This window comes from Numenius arquata, chromosome 18, assembly GCF_964106895.1.
Source record: "Numenius arquata chromosome 18, bNumArq3.hap1.1, whole genome shotgun sequence".
NCBI lineage: Eukaryota > Metazoa > Chordata > Aves > Charadriiformes > Scolopacidae > Numenius > Numenius arquata.
Window position 1 is genome coordinate 11,178,665 of NC_133593.1, and position 23,255 is coordinate 11,201,919.

The following is a 23,255-nucleotide window of genomic DNA, read 5'->3' on the forward strand; positions in this document are numbered from 1 at the left end:
GAAGGCAAATACTTCAGAAAAAAAAAATCCCCAAGACACGTCTTGGAAATACTGCGTGGAGGGAAGGAGAGGCACGGTCCCGGGTGGGCACCCCACGGCTCCGGGCTTGTCCCCGGTGGGGGGGGGGTCTTGAGCCTCCGGCTGCGTTTCGGGTTGCTGGGCTCCTCGCTGCGGCGCTGGGCTTCGCTCCGGCGGTTCCCCGGGCTCGGGGTGCGGGTCACAGCGGCGGGATGTTGTGGAAAATAAGATCCCGTTGCTACGCGCGAGAGCAGCGAGGTGTGGAGCATCACCAGGCTTGCAGGGGACACTGGGGAGGGAGAGAGCGGCACAGTGACCGGCGGGCAGGGGGGAGGCGAAGGCAGCACCGCGGGGGGCTCTCTGGGGGCCACTGCAACGCCTTCAGAGGCATCACCTCCCTCACCACCCCGGGACCTTGGTGGTGCTTGGCCCCAAGCCCTCCCCAGCACCCCCGAGGGGGGAGGCAGTGGGAAAATACTTTCCGAGCCAGATAGTGCCACCCACCCCCTCCCAAAAATAATAATAATTTTAAAAAAAGGGCCTGTTTGTGCCCGGGCTGTCGCAGAGATTGTGCCACGCAGCCCGGCAGCACTGACAAGAGCAGCCAGGCGTGAGGCTGAGCACGGGAGCTTGTGCTTGGGTGGGAGCGGGGCTGGGGGGGACACTCATCACTGTCCCCCTGCACTGCTGTCACCTGCGGGGAAGGAGCTGAGCAGCCCCCGCCTCCATCCCACCACAGCAGCCCCTTCTCCATCCCTCGGGGTGGGTCCCCCACACCTGGGGGTCAGCTGGTGGAGTGGGGGGCCAGGAGCCACGGGTGACCTTGTGGGCTGGAGCACACAGCAAACATCGTAACGCGGAGATAAGGAGACGCCAGGAGCCTCCCGTGACATGTCATTAGGGACGGGACGGGGCTATCAGGTGTTTGCTAACGTCATAAAAATGGTGGCTCGGCCTCAAGCGTTGTCAAAGGAACCGGGAGGTATTTGCCCCTTCCAGGTCTAAACAACAACATCTGATAAGGGATTCGCAGCATCGGGCTGCGAGGGGACAGCCACGGGGGGGGGGACCAGGGACATCCCTCCATCCTCCGTCCCCGCCGGCAGGACCGGGAGCAGCCGGGCTCTGCCATGGAGAGGGTTTGCAGGGTCTGGCATGGAGGCTGTGGGGTGCAGAAGAGCCGTCGGGGAATGACAGAGGCTTTGCTTTGCACAAGGATTTTTGCACGAGGATGTTTGCACGAGGATGTTTGCATGAGGACACCTCTCCTCTGCAGAAAGGGGTTTGCTCGGGAGCAGCAGCGCAGCTCCCCCCCGCCGAGGCTTGGTGTTTCGTGTGGACTGTGCATAAATATCTGGGCATTTGAGCCATTTTGGGGAGTAAGCAGCATTTATGGGGCCCCCCCACGCCACCTCTGTAGCACCCCTTGCTAACAAAAGGGGCACCCACTGGGTGGGGGGAGAAATAAATCAATGTTTAAGGATAACGTTTTTTGCAGCTTTAGCTTGGATGTCAAATGGCTGGTGGGAAAAGGGGCTGGGAGGCTGTGCTGGGGGGGGACACACACCACCCCAGTGCCTGGCCCCTGGCCCCCCATACAGAGCAGGAGCAGATCCTGCCCCCGGCACTTGCAGGACCAGCCCGTGCTTGTTTATCACGTATGGGGGGGGTGCGTACCCCTTCGGCACCTCGCACCCATGGACCCAGCCCCACCACCCCCCTCCTGAGCCGCGGGGCATCCTCCTGCTTTAATTAAAATTGCAAAAGCGTGATGGAGGGGGAAAACCCAGGGAGCCCCCAGCACCCCGGGGCGGCACCGCGTCAAGGTAGGGTGATCGCAGCCGGGCAGCGGGGATGGCCGGGCGCTATCTCCCTGCCAGGGACATTTCCTGTGTGCCCAAGGGCTCCCGTGGGCCAGCCCGGCATCAAAGGCGGCCCCGTGGTGGGAGAGCAGGATTAATCAGGGGGAGTTCGGGCTGAGCGAACACCAGATGGGCTGATAAAGCCGTGCGGAGGAAATGGTGCTGCCGAGGAGCGCGGCCGTGCCTGACCGCCTCCCGCACCCAGATGCGCGGGGGCAGATAAATGGTCACCCCCCTAGCACCTACAAAGCGCAGGAGCTCGACCCGGTGGTGTTCGTCACCCCTTTCCCAAGAATCCCAGCCCCCCCCAGGCAGCCCCTCTCCCAGCTTCTCCCCTTTGCAGCCCCCAGCCCCTTCCTTTGCTCCCCGCCGGGCATCCCCGGGGGGGGTCTCACAGCAATCCCACACCATATTTACTCTGTGGTCATTGCAGACATTTTTTTCCTCTCCCCTGTCAGACCTCGGTAAGAAAGTTTATCTGAATGCAAGTTCAAGGCTCTCTCTTATTTATCTAGCAATCAATAAGGGCCACATATTTCCCACAGTCCCCAGAGCTGGCGTTCAGAAAGGGACTATTGTCTGGGAAAGGCCTCGCACACCTGATTTGAACCAGGATAAGTCCTGCCTTACACCTGCCCCGGCACCGGGACGATGATAAAGGTTTACGGGCTCCTCCGCTCGACTCCAAGCAGGGTTGATTCCCCCCGGACACAAAGGCAGCAGAGCCTGCTTGTTCCTGACCTTCTCAGCCCAATTTGAAAGCCCAGGAGGACGCTCCCACTCTGATGAAGTTGTCCCAGGGATGAGCATGGCCTGGTTGGTACCACCAGGCGTTAGACAAGTCCTCATCCCGCACGGTCGGACCATCACCCGTCATGTTTGCCATCTGCAGGCAGGTTTTTGGGTGCCCGTGAAGGGGCTGGGATGGGGTTCTCGGCGCCCTGAGGCTTGTCCTCAGCTGCCCAGGTGGGTGCAATATGGGGTATCTGCTACACCCTCCTCCAGCCCCGTCTCCAGGGGAGAAAGAGCCCCTCTCCACCTCCGCACACCCACCCCTGCGCACCCTCGGCCACCTCTGCCTGACCATTACCTGCTTACTGGAAGACATATTGGTCAGCGTGCTGATGCTGCTGGTATCCGTCACCACCATCGCCGAGGGGAAGCGGGAGGTGTGGGAATACTGGGGAGGCTCCTGCTTGTGTGCGTACACTGCGGAGAGGAGGGAGACAAGCAGCCGTCACGGGAAAAGCCACCCCACCGCCCTCGCGCCGGGGCAGAGCAGCGTTAGGGCAGGTCCCAGGGGCGCTGCGTGGGAAGGAGCACCACGGGGACACCAATGAGATAAAACGAGCCACGGAAAGAAATCACCTCCTGCATCTAAGCCATCGCTTTCTCAGCTACCAGCTCCCCCAGGGAAACCAGCGGGGACTGAAGGGCTGTGGCTGGACCAGACGCCAGAGGTAGCACCCCCTCTGCAGGGATGGGGCCGGGATGACGGATGGCGCAGCGGGAAAGCGTCTGCTTTGCAGGGAGCGCAACAGGCCGGGCCACCTCCTTCCCCAGAGCACGTGTTTTAGCAATGAGGACACGGAAGGAAAAATAAAGTTTGTACAAAACGCTGGTGGGGGCTGCAGGGCTGCATCCCACGCACGGGGCAGTGGTAGGGGAGATGTAGCACGGGAGAAGGAGAGGATGGGGTGGGATGCAGCCACCCCACACCACCATCCATCCCGCTCACAGCCCCGCACCGGCTGGTACCCCTGGGAAAATGGCACCAGCCAAGGGTGCGAGCTTGGGCAGGGGAGAGCAGGGAGGGAGGAAAAGCTTATTTTCCAACTGAATTCATTTTTTGGGCCCTTCCCTTCACAGCTACTGGCCGGGCCCTTACTGTGCGAGTTCTGCAGCTGAGTCACGGTGGCCATAAAAGGCTGCTGCGTCATATGGCTGGGTGACTGCTGCATCAGCGGCTGCTGGTGTGAGCTGTGGAGCTGCTGGGAGAACTGGACCGGCTGTAGAGCTGCCAAGCTGCCGGCAACGCTGTTGATAACGGGTACGCTCTGCGCCTGCGAGGTGTTCAGACCTGGAAGGAGGGAGAGAGCAGAACGGGGACGTCATCACTGGTGTGACCGGGCAGGACGTCCCCCTCCCCATCGCAGGAGTCGGGGCTCCATGTGGAACATGGAGGTGAGCCCAGGGTGCACGACACTTACTCTGTGCGATGGCCATGACTCCCGAGAGCGGCGTCATGATGAGGTTCTGGGACTGCTGCGGGTTGTGGTGGGACAGGCTGTGGATGTTGGTCAGGGTGCTCACTGGGGGCAACCCACCCCCCGACACGGAGATCTGCCAAGGAGCAAAGCAGGACAAACCACCATCAGAGACACAGCCAAGGGATGTTCCCGGCCCCCTCCCCAGCCGCCTGCCCCCTTCAGCAGGGAGACTGCAGGAGGGGGAGTCAGGAAAAACCCCTCCCGAGAGGTGAGCAGGCTGCAGCCTCGCTGGGCACCTTCAGTTCAGCGCACACAGCCCCGGGGCTGCAGACCCCGGCTGGGACATCGTGTTAATAAATAGCGAAGCAGCAGCAGGAGGGAAGGACTTTGCTGGCACCGGCTCCCAGCTCCACCGGAGCACAGCGCCGGGACACGGCACATCCCGAGCCTTTGCCATTTTGTCCCCCAAGTCCAAGCTCCTGGCCTCGGGGACAGCTGAGGACTCTCAACACTTATTAACTTCTCACCGTGTAGGGGAAAGTGGGAAATATAAACTTGGGAAGGTAAAGAAAAAAAAGGCAGAAAGTAGACAGAAAGGATGATCCTAGTCATCACTTTTGCAGAAGGGCAGGATACTGGTGAGACAGTGCTTGGCCAGAGCCCGTTCCTGGGATTTCAGGTCAGTGTTTAGGGATCAGACACACAAAGGCACTTGGAGTGTGACAAGAGGGGTCACCGGGACAAACAAGGGGGGCGAAGTGCCTGATTTCTTTAATTGCTGCCCATTCTCCTAATCCCTCTAATTAGACCTCTTGCACTGAGCAACGTCCATCCCGATTCAGAGCCATCCTCGGGGCTCTTCGTGTGACATTTCTGGACACCGGTCCGAGCGCCTTGTTTATTTTGCACATGTGAGTCGGAGATAGCTCCGTCGCAATTGAAACAAATCCATCAATAAATTCCAAAGCCCAGGAGTGACTCGTATTTCCTGATCCGGTATTTTCCACTTTCAAAGTCTCTTCAAGGCCAGGTTACACCACACTTGGCTGCACAAGTCAAACAGCTCACGGCAAGTGCATCGCTGCTCGCCTGCAGCCCGAGCTCCTTTCACGGGGGGTTTTGACCCGAAGCACTGCACCCAAAATCACCTCTGGAGATTGTGTGAATGGAAAAGACTCCCCGGACACTGGACCCGTGGGGGAGACCCTCTACCATGGCTGAGGGCAACACCGGAGCACAAAAGAACGAACAGCTGAAACTTTCTGCAGCCTCAATAACACTCGTCCCTGAAAAAATCAATTCCTTCAGATGCAGAAACTTCCTTGGCAGCTTTTGGTTTCATGTGGGGCATCAAAAGCACATGTTTACTTACTAGAAACCACAGCCTACAGCATATTTTTATTAAATCACTTGCAAGCACTAGCTAGCCCTGTTAAAGATCAGAGATAAGCTGGCAGAGGCACAGGCTGCTGTGGACCCGAGCGGTCCCTGATGGTGCCGTGCAGAGGGGGATAATTCAGGGCCTCTTGCTGCTGCCCACTGCACTTCGGCAGGTTGTTTTCCCAGTTTAATCCACTGCATTTCCACATGGCTTTCTCCCGTGCTGCCTGGCCACAGCGAGCTCCCTCTGCCCCATCCCAGGGTCCCTCCTTGTGCTCCTTCCTCTGCCCCCGAGCTCTGCATCGCTTCGTCCTCGGGGACCCCCTCCCCGGGCACTTGGTGCGTGCTGCCGCCGCCTTTGCTCCTGACTCATTTTATGACTTCAAGGCTGAGGATTATAAGGCTCAACACACCCCTGGGGCCATACGGGCGCGTTTGGGGTGGAGGGAGCGTGCTGGGAGCAATGGGGTTTAGCTCTGTGATACCCCCCCCCTGCTTGGAGGGGCTTTGCAGGGTCAGCATCCGAGCCCGAGGGGCTGCACGGAGACTCTCGAGAGCCAGAGCGCAGCAGAAGGAAAGGCAAAATTAAATGGTGCCACAGCTGAGGGAGGGGATGCTGAGCCCCTCTGCAGCCACCCAGCCTGGCGAGGAGACCGACGCCACGGCCAGCCCTCCGAAAATGGAAGTGAAAACCAGGAAAGAGCGGGCTTGGCCCTGCCGCCCAGTGCCATGTTTGACTTTCGCTTTCAGCAGAAAAAAACCTCCTCCCGGAAGAGCGGCGGCCGCACGCAAACCTCCACCAGCCTGCCCCAGGGATGGCCCTGCTCTCCCGTCCCCCTCTGCCCCGTGTCCCCTGTGTCCCCTCCTCACCTCACTCCTTCCCGCTTCCCTACGAAGGGCTCTGCGCCCGCCCGGCACCCGCACAGGAGCAGCCTGGGCACTGGGGCACTGGAAACCCACCCCAGCCTGGCATCTACAACCTCTTTTTTGCACTGGTCCTGCAGCACCCGGCATGGGGAGGTGTCAGGCATCCCAGCGCGGATGCTGATGTCCCGTAAGGTCCTTGTGGCAGAGCCCCCAGCACGTGGGGAAGGGGACAAGGAGAGGCAGGAGCTCTGGGTTAGACACCCTGGGTGATGCTTGGGGACAAGAAGGTCCCTGCTCGCCAGGAAAGCGCTTTCCCCAGCAAAACTCCAAACTTAGGGAGGGTTTAGGCAAAAAAAAAAAAAAAAACCAAACCAAAAAAAAACCCCAAATGAGCATTTTATCAACAGCCGTGTCATCGGCAGGAGAAAACAAACAGAGATCCACCCAGCGCGCATTCAGTCGGCGAGGCACGCAATCAATAAAATCCCGAGTGAAGCCCTGTCAGATTTATGGGCCGCGCTCGGAAAACACGCCGTTGCCCGCCGGGGAGCGAGGGCCGCCTTTGAGGCGGGCGGTGGGGACGGTCGCCCGCCCGCCCCGCGGCCCCAGCCCCACAATGCCCCATTGTTCCTGGCGGGCCGCGTGTGAAACCCGGGGGAAAGCGTGTTTGCTTTGCCCGCTGGGCCCTCTTATCTTATCAGCGCCGCCGCCACAATAGGCCAGGTGTACTCACCATTTTACCGTCGGGCGAGAGCAAACCGTGGCCCGGGTCCAAGCCGGCCGGGGAGACCTGCTGCAGGACCGCCTGGCTGGTGGTGACCATGGCACCGCCGCTGTGGTGGCTGATGGTCCCCGAGGATGCCGCCTCGCCGCTCGCCGCCTGGCTGTACCGGACCCCTGCAAAACAGCGCCAAGGCGTTGGAATCACCCACGGGCACCCTGGTGGCAGTGCCCTGGCCGTGCCAACCCCCTCTGAAAGTTGCCCCGCAAAGGGAAACCCTCCCCAGATCCCTCAGCGTGCGCGGGACGAGGACGCAAACAGGCGTGCAAGCTCCTAAATGACACCTTTGAAGGGTAAACGGGAGGGACAGCACAGGACAACGTGTCCCCTCTTCCAGTGCCGCTTCCCAGCTTCTCCCCAAGCCCATCTGCTGAAATTATAGCAAGGAGTTTACGGTGAGGGATGCTGCTGCAGCCCCCCCCCCCAGTGCCACGGGGTGGAAAGAGCTGCTCCCATGGGATCCTGATCCAGGTCAACAGCCTGGACACCCATCGCCATCCCTTGTGCTTAAATTTGCACACTTTGCACCCGTCGTGCCAATTCCCGCGGTGTCCCCGTGTCTCTCAGGCACCGGCCCGAGCGTCCTGAGCTGCAGGGAGCGACTCCGCATCCTCCAGCTCTTCCCTCTGCGGGTCTCGCCCGGCCCCTCGCAGCCCCCAGCCAGCCCGAGGCTGCCCAGCTCTCATCAGCGACGGCTCTCGCTTGTTCCTCGGGCCTTTCTGCATCCCATTTCCTCTCTCGACCCCCTCTCGACAAGTGTATGATTAACAGATCGCTGCAGGAAGACAGAAGGACCAGACACACATACACACAAGCCTCCAAATCGGACCACAGCCCACCACTGCCGAGGAGGGAAATCTGGCTCCAGCACAGGTCTTCTATATAAATATATTTAATTTGGCTAAAACACCCTGCACTGATAACCATATGATCAGCCATGTGTCATGGAAAGGCATCTACAGATCACAAATAATTAACCGAGGAAAACCCACGGGAAACAAAAGCGTCTTTTACGAGGCTGCCTTGATGACTACGGCAAAAAGCCATTTATTACGAGGAGTCCGGCACCGTGCTCCCGGCCGGGTTCACTGAACTGCCCTGGGATCGAAGCGGTGGATGGATGGATGGACAGATGGACAGCCCACAGCTCTCCTGGGAAAGAAAACCACGGCAGCAAAGCCCAACTTCCCAACCAAGACCACCAAGAGCATTGTCCACCGTGATCCCCAGCCACTGCACAGCGGTATTGGGGACACGTCCCTAAAATGACCACCACTGGAGGTTGCTGGTGGCTTCTCAGCTAAAACCCACCCAGGTAAATGATCCTCCTCCTGGGATTTCAGGATCTCCTCCTCCCAGGTGCCCGAGGGGAAGAGCTGATGAAGGCTGGCTCAGCGAAGGATGCTCTAAGGGCTACTCTAAAAATCTCTGAATCAAGGAAAGAAAAGATAACTGGAGTCCGGGAGCTTTCCTCGAGCTCCCAAAGCATCTGCCAAAGTGCAGAAGGCTACCTGCGCCCTCCACCAAAACCACAGCAAAGCCACGCTTTAACCCCCTCCGAATTTTCCCCATCAGCTGGTTAAACACGTCCCACAGATAGGAATCTCCCCGCGATGTCTGGTTCCTGATCATTTCCCAGCAAACCCCTTTTATCCCTGATAATAAAAGAATGTCCTCTGGCAGGTGGATATTTGCCGGCCCGAGTGGACGTCCCTGCCGTGAACAGGGTAAACATTACTCAACCGGGGCACTGTCACACACATTCTTCCCCGCGGTCCCGGCCTCGTGCAGAGTGTGCTTCAGCCGCTGCCGGCCCGAGATCCCGCAGCGCTGGTTAAACAATGGGAGGGGAGATAAAATAAAGCCCTTTCTTCTGAGCACGATCTTAAAGATAGACGAGGAGCACAGGCTGCTCCTACTGGAAAGGAAATCAGGGTTTCTGCTCAATCTTCAATCTCTTTTGGGTTCGGTGAAGCTTTCAGTAAGGAAAAAAAAAAAAACCCAACACCATCCAGTTTAAACCACAAATCATGCTATACCCAACCCAGGATGCTTGTAACTCATGAGTCAAGACACCCAGAGTCATGAAGTTGCCTTTAAAACAGGTTAAAAGCTGATTTTCAAGCTTTTCCCTGCAATCTCAAGGACAAGACTTTTATTGTTTGAGAAACAATAACCAATGCCGAGATTTTCAGATAGGCTGGGGACTGAGATTTTGGGTCTCTAGATAAAACCGCTGAAGACTCTGAGTCTTGATGAAGATTAACTCTCCTGAGGAGTGCGAGGTCAGGCTCTGGGGACGGTGGCAGCGGTGCCACCATCCAGGACCCCTGATGACCCTCTCCCACAGACTCAGGGGCTGTGCTGACTGCTACTGCATCCCCAAAGCCCGTGGGCACCTGGATCTGCCCGGGAACCCCTTGCTGGGCAGGGCAAAAGCCTTCTGCTACAGCTACTTTGCAGACCTTTAGAGAGCCACCAACTTCTCTTGGGTTTTTCCCAGTCCTCGAATGGGATGGGTATTATTGTTATGTATATGCCCTCGCAGTTGGGTTGGGTTTGGGCAGATTAGATAATTAATATGGGGAAAACATCACCAGGTGTTATTGCTGTTGCTATTTTCACTGCTATAACAGAGCTCCCCTGATGCCGGTGGGTACTTTTCCTCCGAGCTCCCTGTTCCCAGCGAACACGGCCAGCTCCAGCCCAGCCTAAAGCATCCACCTGGGCAACAGCCACCCTCAGGCTTTCTTCCAGGCTGCCCCCAAGTGCACACTACTCATCATCAGCTGCCTTTCTGGCCCCCATTTTCCTGCTTTTGGGCTTTTATCTGTCACAGTAATAGGACCTCGTTACGCTCAACACCAGGACGTGGCACTCTGCCGCAGGGCAGGTAGCCCAAGCCCAGGCTCTGCCATCACAGGGGGTGCCAAGCCCCGGGAGCCAGCCATCCCCTGGCGGCACAACCACTCATCCCCACCATGGGACCCCCCACGGGACCCCACCAGCCAGGGTGGATGCATGGGAACGGCTCCGGTGGTTTGCACCGGGGCAGGAAGGTTCCCTCCCGGAGCGAAGGGGGGCTCCGTGGTGCCAGCTTTACGAGCAGGGGCTCGGACGGCCATCGGAGTCCAACGTGACTCTTCTCCCACCGCTCTCCTGCGCCGCCGCAGCTGGAAGCAGCGCCCGTGCAAAGAGATTTATTCCTCCTCGGCCTCTCCCTGCAGCCGCCCGAGAGAGGAGCCTGGATGGGGATCACCGGGAAGGGGCCTGGCCGCGGAGCCTGCCCTCGTTAAGGCTTTTTTTTTTTTTCTTTTTTTTTTTCTTTTTTTTTTTTTTTTAACTGGAGCTACAGCCATAATATAAAAGTCTGTTTATGGGACGCGGCCATTGTGCGGCCCCCGAGCTGCACTGCCCGTGAAATGTTTTACTGCTTTCCCAGGCTCCCAGACAAACCGCAGGGTCCGGCTCCCGCAGCCTTAACCCTGTGTTTCAGCCGACAGGGACGGGCGGTGTGACACGCACCCCCCCAGGATCCAGGGGGTCCCATGTGGCCACGGCTTTCTGCAGCCAGCCGCAGCGCCCTCCGCCTCCTCAGGGGTGCCAGACCCATTCCCCCAACCTGGATTTTGGGCTGGGGAGAGCAATGCGGGGGGTTTTAGGGCAGCGATCAATAATTTTGCTGTTTTCGTGGCAGGATTGTGCCTTTTTCTAGGCACACACCAGCCTTGTGTCTTTGGGAGGTAAAAGCAGTGAAGCAGCTCGGCTCTCATCTGCTTTAAGCCATATTGACAGGATTAAATTGTACTTTTTAAAAAAGAGAAAACTCACTGTACTTTTAAACGGGGAGCCCCCGCAGGCACGGCACGGCACATCTCGACCTGCTGCTCGCCCGCACGGAGCCTCGCAAACACCCTGCAAATCACCAGCGATGCCCAACGCCAAAACTACGCCCCGGGTCCCCGATGACTGAGGTGGTGACGGGGATTCAGCCCGAGCCGCGGGGACGCAGCCGCCGGTGTGGACCGGGAGCCCAGCAGCGGGGCGAGAAAGGGCAAGTGTCATTTTTGGGGTCAGGCTGGGCTCAGCGATGCTGCGCCTACCGACACCAGAGAAGCAGCCGGGTCGGTGACGGGACCGTTTCACACTCGCCCGCCAAGGTCCGGGCAGCGCCGAGGGCAGCTCTGATTTTTGGGCTGCCACTCAAATTGTCCCTAAAGTGTTAATTTTGCTAAGTTACAGAGGTGCATAGTTTACATCCATTATAAACCTGTTTATGGGGACTGGACCCTCCCATTTTGCTGCTGTCATAAAGTTCTAATTACCCCCCATAAAACCAGGGAAAAGCTCCTAACAGCGCACTGTACCCACCGAGCCCCACAATGCGCCCAACAGTAAAATATTACAACCGTGGGCACCGGGTCCGCAATCAGAACCAACACCTACCCCAGGGAGCAACGCGGAGGATCCAGATAGAAACCGAAGAACCTCTGGACCGAGGGTTTATTGTCAGGCTCTTCTTTAAGAAAAAGTTAACATGCTTCAATTGCCCTTTGGGGCAATTCATCTCAGGGGAGATGAATCTCAGGAATGGTACCGACTTATTTTTATGTTTGTTATCTACATCTATAGAGATATCTAAAAATATATATATAAATAATGCACATTCATATAAATATGTTTATATGTGTGTATACATGATTGCTCGGATACTCTGATATCACAGCGTAGGCACTGCTGGATGGACGGACGGATGGACGGATTCCTCGACCACTTTTCAGTAAAGGACCCCCCAGGACAGGCTGGAGGGGATGCTGTGACCCCCGGCTATGGGGAAGGGGCTTTGCGGGGTCCGACGGGCGCCGGCCGGCCCTTTGTATGCAGGGAGGGAGACGGAGGGAGGGGGGGGTGCAGCTGGTGAGCAGGGCGGTGCGTCACCTAATCTCATCAATGCACTGATTGTCTTCAGGGCTCTTGAAGATAAAAATGGCATAAGCCAGAGTCTACGGCATGGCACCGAGATAAAGCCCCGAGTGACCTTCAAATCAAACAGGGAACCAAGATCGCTGATAATACCCCATAGGAAGGGAAAAGTCCAGAGTCTGAGAGAAGCCTCCGAGATAGGTGATAGGATTTAAGTATTTACCTCCAAATAGTTAAAAACTACAGCTTGAGGCTTGACAGATGGGTCCCCGAGAAGAGGCCGGGAGGATGTTTGACTTTTACAGCTCTTATCCCTGCCCGGCCGTCATTCCGCCCTTTCGCAAGACCCCATTGACGTCCCGAGGAGTTGGTGATCCCTCTTTGTCTGTGGGCACAGGAGCAATTTTGCAGCTGCCCCATGCCGCCAGCCCTATCGTTTCCTGCCGGGGGACATCACGGGGGGGACGGGGTAGGATGCGGGCAGTGTCCCAGCGCCGTCATTAAGCTGTTAAGGCATTGAGCGCTCCAGACGCCGCCGCACGCGGTGCAAGGGCAGTTCAAATCCCAGCACGGCCGGCCTCGGATGGGGTCACCCAGGCAGAGGGGATGGCCCCACAGCACTGTCCTGTGCCCCACCGAGCCAGTGGGTCCCCAAATATCTCTTGGAGGAGGTTTAAGCTGTGACGGACCCAGCGATGCTTTGGGAGCTGCAAGCCTGCTGGACCAAGTGATGGTCCAAGTGATCCCAAAGCAGTCATGGCTGAGTTCCATCCCTGCCTATTGCCCCCAGTCCAGCCCTAAAACCCTATGGCGGCCCTCGCCGTTCCCATCTCCTCCTCCTCAGCAAGGCCAATGGATATGAGCACTGGCCACCGACAAATTCCCGCGGCCGAGCCCTCCTGACCCCTCCGGAGGGGCCCTTCGCCGCCACCGCGGCCATCACTCCTGCCCGGCTCAAAAGCCCCTCCGAATGGGCTGTCATCGGCCCTATAGCCACGGCCGGCTCCTGCTGGCCACTGCTCCGACGGGAAAATAAAGGCTGGGACTTAACGGCCCTCCAGCCCCCAGATAAATGCCCGCGGTTACAGTAATTGCCGTCCCCTAATAGAAGAAAACAAAGGCTCTCGCGGGGTGCCTGCATGCGCGCTGGCAGGACGGGGGCACATCAAAGGCAGCGGGGTTCGTTCAAAGCCCCAGCTTAATTGTCAATTAAGCATGCACGGGGGGGACAACGCCATGACAACGCGGGGCTGCATGCTGGTGGGGTATTGTAAAGCCCGCCAGCCGACACTGAAAACAGCTGATTTTGCTGACAATGTGCTTGTAGGGCACCTTGTAAGCAATCAGCCGGTGACAGGAGGGCAAACGTCCTCCCTGTCCCCGCCATTGTGCGGGGCATTCCTGGGGCAGGGTCACATTTTGGTCACCGCCGGCCGGCCCTGCGGGGAGAGCGGTACCCGGGAGTGGGTGGGATGCTGCCTGTCCCTCCCAGGGGTGGGAGCTGGGTCGGATGCTGCGCACCCACCCGGGGCTGCTGCATCCCCTGGGTACCACTCGGGGGGCTGACCTTGCTCGCTATCACCCAAGGACCAGTGTCCAGCCATGGACTGGCACCGTCCCCAGCTCTCAGCTTCCTCTCCCCAGGCACCTTGCCCTTCCCACAGGGACTCTCCGCCACATGGATTTCTTTTAATTTGCCTTTGTAACAAGCTGGGTGTGTGTAACGACCCAGGCAGGGTCATTTCCAAGAGGCGGCTGGTTTTAGCCTCCCCGGCCGGGCTGTGCCAGTGCCGGTGCCGTGGCCGAGGGGGGACGCGGGGGGCGCAGCCGGGGGATGGCATGTTGGCTGCAGAGGGCAGGGAGGGGGACAATGAGGATTGTTCTCCCGACAATGCCTCTCACCCCACACCGTGCTGCCCCCACCCACCCTGATTAGCCTCCCCAGGCAGGCAGCCCCCTCCCTGGCGGTGTTATCTCCTGCTTAAATCCCCCAGGAGTTTTCAGCGGGTCTGCTCTCCCGAGTTGGCTTCCTGCTATGAACAGAGACGGAGCGTGGTGTGGAGAGGTGGAGATTGGGGTGAGGCCTGTAACCCCCCACCCCGAGCAGCTTTCTTCATCCTCTTTCTTCTGCTCCGGCACGGGGACACGCTGTCATGGCTTTGCAGCATCGCCTGTACACCCCCTCTCCAAAACCAGTGCTCACCAGTGGGCTGCATCCCGAGGCCCCAGCATCCATAGGTCAGGCGCAGAGCATCCTGCATCCCGCCTCCCGCCCTGTCGGGCACAGCCTTCCCCTGCCCAGCCCACGGAAACTCTGGTGAATTAAACCAACCAAGCAAATGCCCATTTATCCAGGGCGGGACAGAAATCCAGCCCCTGACACGTGGCTCACCCGGCCATAACTCTGCATCAACAGCGCTTGCTCCTCTCACTTGCCCACCATCACTCGTCGAGGCTGCAGCGGGGACCAGGGTGACCATCATCCCCCCCCATCAAGGCTACCCATGCACATCCCCGAGGGCTCGGCACCCCAATCCCCAGCAGAAATGGGAACCAGCACTGCAGTTGCTCCACGCCACCGCCCGAGCACCCTCAGCGAGGGCTTACCTGGCATTTTGCTGGGGGGCGAGGCGCTGGGCTGGTTGTGGTGGGGGGAGCCGTGGGACAGCAGCAGGTTCATGCTGTGCGGGGGCTGGCCCGAGCTGTAGGCGTCCATGGCCAGCTTCTGGCGGAAAGCCTCCTCCTTCCGCCGGTTGGCGAACCAGTTGTAGACGCGGACCTCCGTCACCAGGTTGGAGCCGAGCCCGTGCGCCTTGGAGGGAGACACCCCTCGCTGCAGACACTCAGCCCTGTGTGTGCAAGGGGACACGTTGGAACAAGGGTGTTGCTGGGGGACGGACGGACACGGACCTCCGCCAGCACCGCCAGGCAGGGGGCTGCGGGAGGACAGGCGAATTTGGGCTCACTGAAGCCCTTCCTCAAAGCCTGCCTGCTCTTTCCAACTATATCCATGCTGCGAAAGCCATTCCCCCATCCCTCTGACATTGCTGTAACGCTGCAGCATCCCCGGGACACCCCGGCAGCATCCCTGCCCCGGCACAGAGCTCGCTCAGCCCAGGACATCACCCACACGGGGAAAACATGGCAAAAAAAGACCAAGCAGCTCAGCAAAGCCGTGCGACAATCCGGTGGCCAGGATTGCAAGCTGGGAGCCCAGAATTGCATACAGTTTTTGGAAGAAAGGCTGCAGGGCGGGCGAGGAGGCGGCGGGTGGCGCAGGGCAGCCTTTACCTGTTGCATTCCTCCACCAGAGCCTCGCGCTCCTCCTTGCTGGGGTTCTTTTGGCGGTCGTAGGCTTGGTACAAGATTTGCTGGGAGGCCGGCCCCCACTTGAACCGATTGCGGCGCATCTTCTTGCTGGGGGTTTCGGAGCAGGCGTCGTCGAGCTGGGCAGCCCCCTGGTTCTGCTGATTGAACTCTGGAAAGAGAAACAGCAGCTGATCCTGACTGCTTTTGTCTGTCATATTTCCACAACCCTGGACTGTCTGGTTGAACTCTGAAAGAGAAAGGAGCAGACGTGAGCTGGCCTGTAGCCGCTGCTCGGAGTCACCGTCCCGCGCGGAGGTGGCCCCCCACCCGTGTCCCGTCCCCCCCCGCCCCGAGCCCACGGCCCCGGCAAACTTTGGAACAAGCCGGGTGCTCCTTGTCCCCCACCCCGGGGAAGGGGACAGCCTTGCAGGCCAGTGCGGGAGTTATTGCCATCCCTGGGGACGGTGTTTAATGGGGAGGCATGCTCAGGGCATGCATATTCATGGAGTGGGTCTCTACCGGTGTGCACTTGTTTCGGGAGGATTTTTGCAAGCCAGGAGCCGGGCAGGGCCCCTGCGCAGCCCCCCGAGAGGCTGCCTCTCGCTGCTCGCCCAGAGCTCCCCTCCGGCCCCCGCTCCCGTCCCTGCGCCGTGGGACGCCGTCCCCGGGCAGGCACCAGGGGTGACCTTCCCCGACAGCCTGCCCCAGACCCGGCGCTTGTCACCGCGGCAGTAAAGGGAGATTAATGGGAGGGTTTTATTATTCTCAGTTTTGCAGGGGAATTCTCCCTCTTTTTATAATGGCTTTTCCCCCTGTGACGAGGGGGGAAACGCAGGGCAAGGCTGGAGCAGGCTCTGTTTGCTCTTACGTCTCAAGGTGTGTTTTCAAAGCAATGGTATTTGGTGCTGAAACTTTTTCTGCGCTTCCCGTCCACTGGATATCACATCCTTTAGGTGGAGGGAAGCAGAGGCCTTGTAAGGGGGGTGTCAGTGCCCCAACCTGCACCTTGGCCGAAAATGGGGCTGCTTTGAGCAATATGGGACCAAACCGGGGCAGGGGGCGATGGGTTGCTTGTTACTTGGTCAAAATAATCTGTATTTTAAATAGCAGGGGCTGCCCGAGACCACGCTACGAACAGGAGCAATTTACAGTTTTTTCTTTTCTCTCTCTTTACTTTTTCTTTTTTGCAAGTAGTTGCAGAAAATGAGCAGTTCCGAGAAACAGAGAGAAAAAGGGGGCAGAGGTGGGAAAGGCATCTGGTGGTGTGTAATCATTAATTCCTTTCCCAGCTTTAATGAATATAAATATGCAGAAACTCGGCTGCGTGGATGGGCCTGGGGGAACTCGCACAGCGTTACCGTGACCAAGAAGGGCTCTCGCCCAGCTTTCCAGTTCCTTAAATTCATTTTACTAGTGAAAATATTTTGGGGAAGATGCTGGGCAGCCCGCGGCAAAGCCAGGGGAGAGGGCAGGGGGCTGCTCCTCACCCTGCTCTGGATGTGCCGGGTCCCCGCAGGCAGGACCGGGACGCGGGGACCCCCTTTGCCCCCCCCAGCCCCGAAGGGCGAGCGCTGGTGCGGGTACTTACGCCGGAGGATCTCCCGCTGCTTGCGGACGTACCACGTGTAGAGGGCGGCTCTTTTCTGTGTCTTCATGGGGGTGCCCTTGTTGAGGTGCTGGGAGAGGTGCGACTGGTTGAGGCCGGTGACGTCCACCACCTCCCGCTGCGGGATGTTGTGCTGCTGCATGTACCCCTTGATCATCTTTGCCGCCCGCCACGGGTCCTCGCTGTGGGGAGGGAAATGAAGGGTTAACCTCTCCCAGCGGGGGGAAAAGCAACCCAGTATTGGCTTCTTCCCATGATGGAAAACCCTTATTATTATTCTAAAGCCTGTTTCAGGAGGGCACAAGATCCCTTGAGCACGCATCCTTCCCCAACTGCCATCCCGGCCCCCCAAAACAGCCCCGTCCTGCCCCCAGGAGACAGGGGCTGGTGCCATGGGGGCTCACAGGGTGCCACGGCCACCCCAGGGATGCCCACCAGGCTGGTCACCCAGGGAAGGAAAAGTAAAGAGGATCCCAGTGTCCTGACGGGGGCACAACCAGGTCTCATTAATGCTGGTAAAGCACCTTCAGATCCTTCAAGGAGAAATCTATTCTATTCTATTCTATTCTATTCTATTCTATTCTATTCTAAATGCAGCCCATCCATTAACTGCTGCCGTTCACTGCAATTACGGTCACTGCAATTTCTCCCTTTGAAGATACACACACAGGATGGGATACACAAACACACACACGTATGGATACAGGAAGCCCATATGGATGTTCCTCTGAAGAAAGAGAAATCTCTCCTCTGGAGGTGTCAAGGATGCTCTTCCTGCCCCGCTCCCGGGTGCAGTACCCACACAGCGCCCCATGGCCGCAGGCTTGCTGCTGGCTAGCGGGGACCCCCGCACGGCTACCAAACCCCACCCGCCACCCTTGCTGCTTTACCTTCTCCCTTCCGGTCCCTAATTATCTAAAAATCTCAATATTCATTTAAAAGAGACCCTATTTCCACGCTCCCACAACGGCAAAGCGCACGCACGGGCCACACGCAGAAGGCTGAGAAGCGAAGGTCAAACCAGGCACACAAACACAGGCAACTCCCGGAACGGAAAAAACCAAAACCAACCTCCCCTCCCGTAATTTTTAAGTCATTCTTGAGTATTTTTAGGAACACTCAAATTTGGCTCCTGCGAGATCCAGGCGTAAAATGAGCCTTTCCTAAATCCACGTTACTTTGGTGTCCTTGGGGTAGCTGACACCCGTGTAGGGAATAAATAAAATTGCAGCCAAAAATCAAAACGCTGTCTGTGTTATTTAGCTCTAACGAAAGCACCACGCGACAGCAGAGGGTCAGGCCGACACACCTCCGCTCTATTCACCACCCCGGGTTTATCCTGCTCTACGGGAGGATGCCGGACCAAAAGGAAGTGCTTTAACGCTGAAAAATCGATGTGGAGCCCGAGCCTGGTCACAGTCATGCACTCGAATAATGCCACACGCTAACGCTGCGCTTGGAATAACCGTCCGGCTGCTTTCCCAATTCATCACTTATTTTGGATCCTTCAACTTGTCACAGGAAAAAAATACCGAACAACAAGTAGATTTCTTACTTTTTGTCCTGAAGGCAGCGTGAAAACAAAGCTGGTTGGATCCAAAGCAAAAGTACCCGAGCAGGGCCAGCCTGCTGACGGCGGCGGGGGCTTTGTCACACCCTGGGAAGGAGGGCATGGAGCCTCCCGAGGGACGTTGTCCCTGTCCCCAAATCCTGCATCCTCCGGGGAGGGGAACCCCACCGTGTAGACGGTGTCCTCTCTATGGCAGTGGTCGCACGGCACGGACACGCTGACTCCCGTTTTCCCAACAGCCCGGACCCCTGGCCGGGTTGAACACGGTGTGAACAGAAAAGCTCACTCCTGTCCCCAAAACGCATGGCACCGTGTGGCCGGGTCATCGGCTCAGCAGCCCCCGCGGGTGCCCACAGCAGCGGGGACACTGCTCTGCCAGGTCTTGGCAACAGAAGCCGGTGGGGACGTTGTGGCACAGGGGGCTTGGGGGCTCTCGGGTCTTGGTGCTGCCCCAGGAGAAGGTGGGAACCAACAAGAAGGATGGGAAGAGAACGTCCTTCCACCGCAGCTCTGCTCCAAAGCCCGCCGGCCGCCGTGCCCGCGCCGAGGGGCTCACCGACTTTTGTCACGGGGAGGTTCGTGTCACCTAACCCATCCGACTAATTACTGATTAATAATAAGTTAATGGAACAGAGCTCAGTATGGTTTCTAACAGCAGTTTGGTTCACAACTGAGCCAAGGGCATGGTTTTCCCGGAGTTAAATCAGGAGCCACGGCGGCAGAGCACAAAGTCAAACAAGCGACTCGGGGGTTACAGACGTGATTTCTGAATTTAAATAAAATCTGGCAGCATTTTGGCTGGAAAAAATACGTGAGAATTAGGAAAAAAAAATAAATCCCCGAGTTTCCCTCCATTTTATTATTTAAAGAAAGGCTTCACCTTGATATTTCCAGCGCGTTTCACACTTACACTTTCAAAGCAATTATTCGGCTCTTAATTTCTGAGCAGTGATTTTTTCCTTACAAACCAACTTGACCGTATTCAAAAGGGTTAAACAACCTGAAACCAAACCCAAACATTTTGTTTCATGTTAAACAAAATGTTTGGACTTGACCCAAAATGAAACCTTTGAGTGTTTGTTTGGCCTTTTTTTTTCTGTTAACCTAAAAAGCCAGAGAGGAAAACCTTTCGATTCAACACAAGCACATTTTTTTTGGTTCTGTCACCAAAATGAAAAACCCATTAATTGTCCGATCTTCACCAAGACTTTACATGAAAAAAAAAAAACAACAAAAAAACCCCAACCCAACCCAGGAGTGCTTTGTAATACTGGAAAACCAGTTTATAGCCCTCACTCTGCAGTCCTTCTCCACCGAAATCACGGAAAGGTGTTTTTTTCTTGCACAAAATTAACCCAAATGAAGCCCAGCCACCAACGCCGACCGAGAAGAGGGCATTTCCCACCCAGCCTCACGCACAGGTGGGGGGCAAAGCCCGTCCCTCTCCCCGGAGGGATTCCCGGACCCACTCACCCCCTTTGTCAGCCTTAAAAACAGGTAAATACACTCCACATCTCCCGGAGAAATATGCCAAGAATTTATACGGATGGATTATAAACCCAGCTCCCAACAGAAATGATCTATCTAATCTGCATCTCCCTGTGCACACAGGGAATCGGCGCGGGGAGGTGTGCTGCACCCGCCGCCCCCCACACCTTTCCCAGCGGTTTTGGGGCATCTCCGGCCGGATGGCATTCCCCCAGCCCCCAGCCCCATGGGATCTGTGCGCAAATAAATAGATTATTTGCCCGAGCGTGGCCTGGGCGAGCTCCGGCGAGTGGGACGGGGCAGGGAGGGAGCCACGGGGCGTCTCGCCCTGGAGCTGGGCTCTGGGTGCCGCCGGCATCCCTTCGGCTGGGCTCTGCCAGAAACAGCCGCGCCGGTGTCGGGGCGCTCTCTGCTCTCCCACCAACACCTTTGGGTGCCATGAGTGGGCCCACGGGAAGGCGCTGCCGGCCGAGGGGCTATGGCCAGGGTGAACCGTTCGGGACCACGGCACCGTGACGGGCAACTCCTGCCCGTGTCCATGGCGTAGGTGGGTGGCCAAGCCCACACCACGGCCCCCACCGTGGAGCTGAGCACCCCCAGGGACGCAGGAACAGCCCGAGACTGAGCAAGTCCCGGGGTCAGGCTGCTGACGCCGGGGGAGCGGGCGCAGAGGGGGTTTAGCCCCCGTGCGTGGTGGCAATAAATGGTTCCCGACTCCCCTACCTGGCTCCCTCTCCAAGTACAAAGGGCTCTCTTAGAGCAAACACGAGCTCTTTGCAAAGGCTCCTCGGGGACATGTGCCTGCTCTTGTTTGCACCAAAGGCAAACTTTGCACAGAAACACCTGTGGGAGCGCGGCGATCCCGGGGCCGAGCCTCCTCTGCACCCCCACTGCCACCCCGGGCACCCCAGGGACGGAGGCAGCCAGCAAGCGGGGGGCACTGGGGACAGGCAGGAGCACCCAGAGGTGCAGAGCACGGGGCTATGGTGGGAACCCAGCGGAGGAGGCCTACAATGGTTTCTCCCTCGCATGGAGCCTCTTTAGCGCCCAGTGTGTCCCAGCCGAGCCCCTTGGAAGGCACTGGTGCCTCCACCCAGCCCCGTTCCCAAAAAGCACCGTCTGTCCTGCTGGTACCGGGGCAAGCCTGGAGCCGACCGCACCGGCCATGGCAGCGTCCCCATCCCCACGCCGCAGCTGTTAGGGGACAAGAACCACGGCTGGCAGAGGGTACAGGCACACAGCGGGGGCTGAAGCCGGCGGGCAGAATCGGTGCCACACTCAGGGTGCCACTGGGGCGTCAAGACCGGTATGAAAACTGCAGTACGAGGTGGGGGGGACACACAGATGTGCCCTCGCTGCACGCAGGGATGCTCCCGCGGGGCTCCCCACCGGGTGCACCGTCGGGGAGAGCCTCCGGCGCTCCCGGCTACGGGAGAAGCGTCGGCGGCGGCCCCGGGGCACGGAGAAGGGGAGCCGATGCCGCCCGCGGAGCCCGCGGTGCCCGGGGCTGCTCCACCGCGCCCCGACGGCGGCTCCGATCCCGGCGGCGCGGCACGGCCGGGACCGGCCCAGAGCCGCATCCCCGGGACGGGCGGGAGCCCAACCCGCCGCCTTTGGGGGTTTCCTCCTTCCCCCCCTCCCCGGCCGCTTTACAACCTCGGCAATGAATAACCCGCCGCTCCGCTCGCCCTAATCGCGTCCCTTTGTGTATCTTTCTGTTGATGATTTATAGAAATAAATTAATAACACCCCGGGCTCCACGTGTAGCAGTTTATGTTTTATCTCCCGGCGCGGAGGGAGGGCGGAGGGACGGAGCCGGCGGCCGGTCCGAGCCTCCACGGCCCCGGCACCCCCGGTCCCGCCGCGACGGGCGGGTTGGCAGCACCCGACGGGGCGGGAGGACGCGGCCGGCGGGCTCCGGCCTGCCCTACCCCGGCCCCGGCCCCGGCCCCGCTCCCTGCCCGCAGGGGGCTTCCAACCCGCCCGGCTCCCCGCCACCGCCGGGACCGCGGCACAGCCCCGCCGGGACAGGGCGCACCGGGACCCGCCACCGGGACTAACCGCGGGGCAGGCGGGGAGCACCGGGGACCGGGCAGCGTACACTGGGCGGGGAGCACCGGGAATAACGGCGGGGCAGGCAGGGAGAACCGGGACCCGCCACCGGGTCGGACACACCGGACAGGGAGCACCGGGACCCGCCACCCGGGATTAACGACGGGGCGGGCGGGGAAAACCGGGACCCGCCGCCGGGAAGGACGCGCCGGGCAGGGAGCGTCGGGACCCGCCACCGGGGTTGACCGCCGGGCGGTCAGGGAGCGTTGGGACCCGCCACCGGGTAGGACGCACCGGGAACGACCCCCGGGCAGGGCGCTCGGGGTCGGGGCCGTCGGACCGAGCGCCCGCGGACGGCCTCCGGTGCGCTGCGGGGTCCGTCCCGTGCCCGTCCCGGTTCCGTCCCGGTGCCCGCCGGTACCTGATCATCCTGTCCACCTCGGCCCGCTGCTCCACGGCCTCCTCCGTGTTGAGCGCCTGCAGTTCGCGGAGGATCTGCGGCGTGTCGAAGTCGTCGCCGTCCTCCGAGCCCTCGTCGCCGGACAGCTTGCCCTTCCCGTGCCCGTTGGCCAGCGGCGGGAAGGCGGCCTTGCCGTCGGGCGGCCCGCCGGGGGAGAGCGGCAGGCTCTCCAGCTTGACGCCGAAACCGGCGGCGGGCACCATGTCCTCCAGGGCGCGGATAAGCCCTTCCTTGGTGGCTCCGGAGCTGAGCAGGGCGCCCAGCAGCTCCCGTTGCAGGGCGCTCAGCTGGGACACCATCCTCCCGGGGGGCCGGCGGCGGGCCCCGCCGCTCGCCCCGCGCCTCCCGCCCTCCCTCCGGCCGCTGCCGCTCCGCCCCGGCCGGCGGGCTGCTGCGGGGCGCGGGCCGCCCTCTACCAAGCCATGACCGCCTCCATTAGGCATATATTTGCCTTATGCAAATCAGCGCCGACAGGCCTCTCCTCCGGCCGCCGCCCGGGCCCCCGCGCCCCCGCCCCGGCCCTTATCGCCCGCGCTGGAACGGACTTTGCCCGCGGTCGCCGGGAGGCCCCGGAGGAGCGGGAGGAGCGGCGGGGGCAGCGGCGAGGAGGGACGGGACGGGACGGGACGGGACGGCGGCCCCGAGCGGTGGAGCCCCGGCTGCCGTCGGGGGGGTCGGTGCGCGGCCGCCTTCCCGGTGCCAGCCGCAGCCCGGGGCTGGGGACACGCT

General features: G+C 59.5%; 1 protein-coding gene across 2 annotated transcripts; it reads right to left on the reverse strand.

The window, feature by feature from the left end:
* Window positions 1–286: 286 nt before the first annotated feature.
* HNF1B (HNF1 homeobox B) lies at window positions 287–22,825 on the reverse strand. 2 transcript variants are annotated; one of them, XM_074160565.1, is made up of 9 exons: window positions 22,488–22,825; window positions 16,939–17,138; window positions 15,333–15,519; window positions 14,649–14,890; window positions 7,071–7,234; window positions 4,091–4,223; window positions 3,769–3,960; window positions 2,971–3,089; window positions 287–307 (listed from the first exon to the last, which is right to left on the reverse strand). In XM_074160565.1, the coding sequence occupies exons 1-9, from the start codon at window positions 22,823–22,825 to the stop codon at window positions 287–289; spliced, it is 1,596 nt and encodes a 531-aa protein (XP_074016666.1). The 2 variants fall into 2 exon arrangements, with proteins under 2 accessions (XP_074016666.1, XP_074016665.1); XM_074160564.1 differs by having other exon boundaries at window positions 15,333–15,597.
* Between the last annotated feature and the right edge of the window lie 430 nt (window positions 22,826–23,255).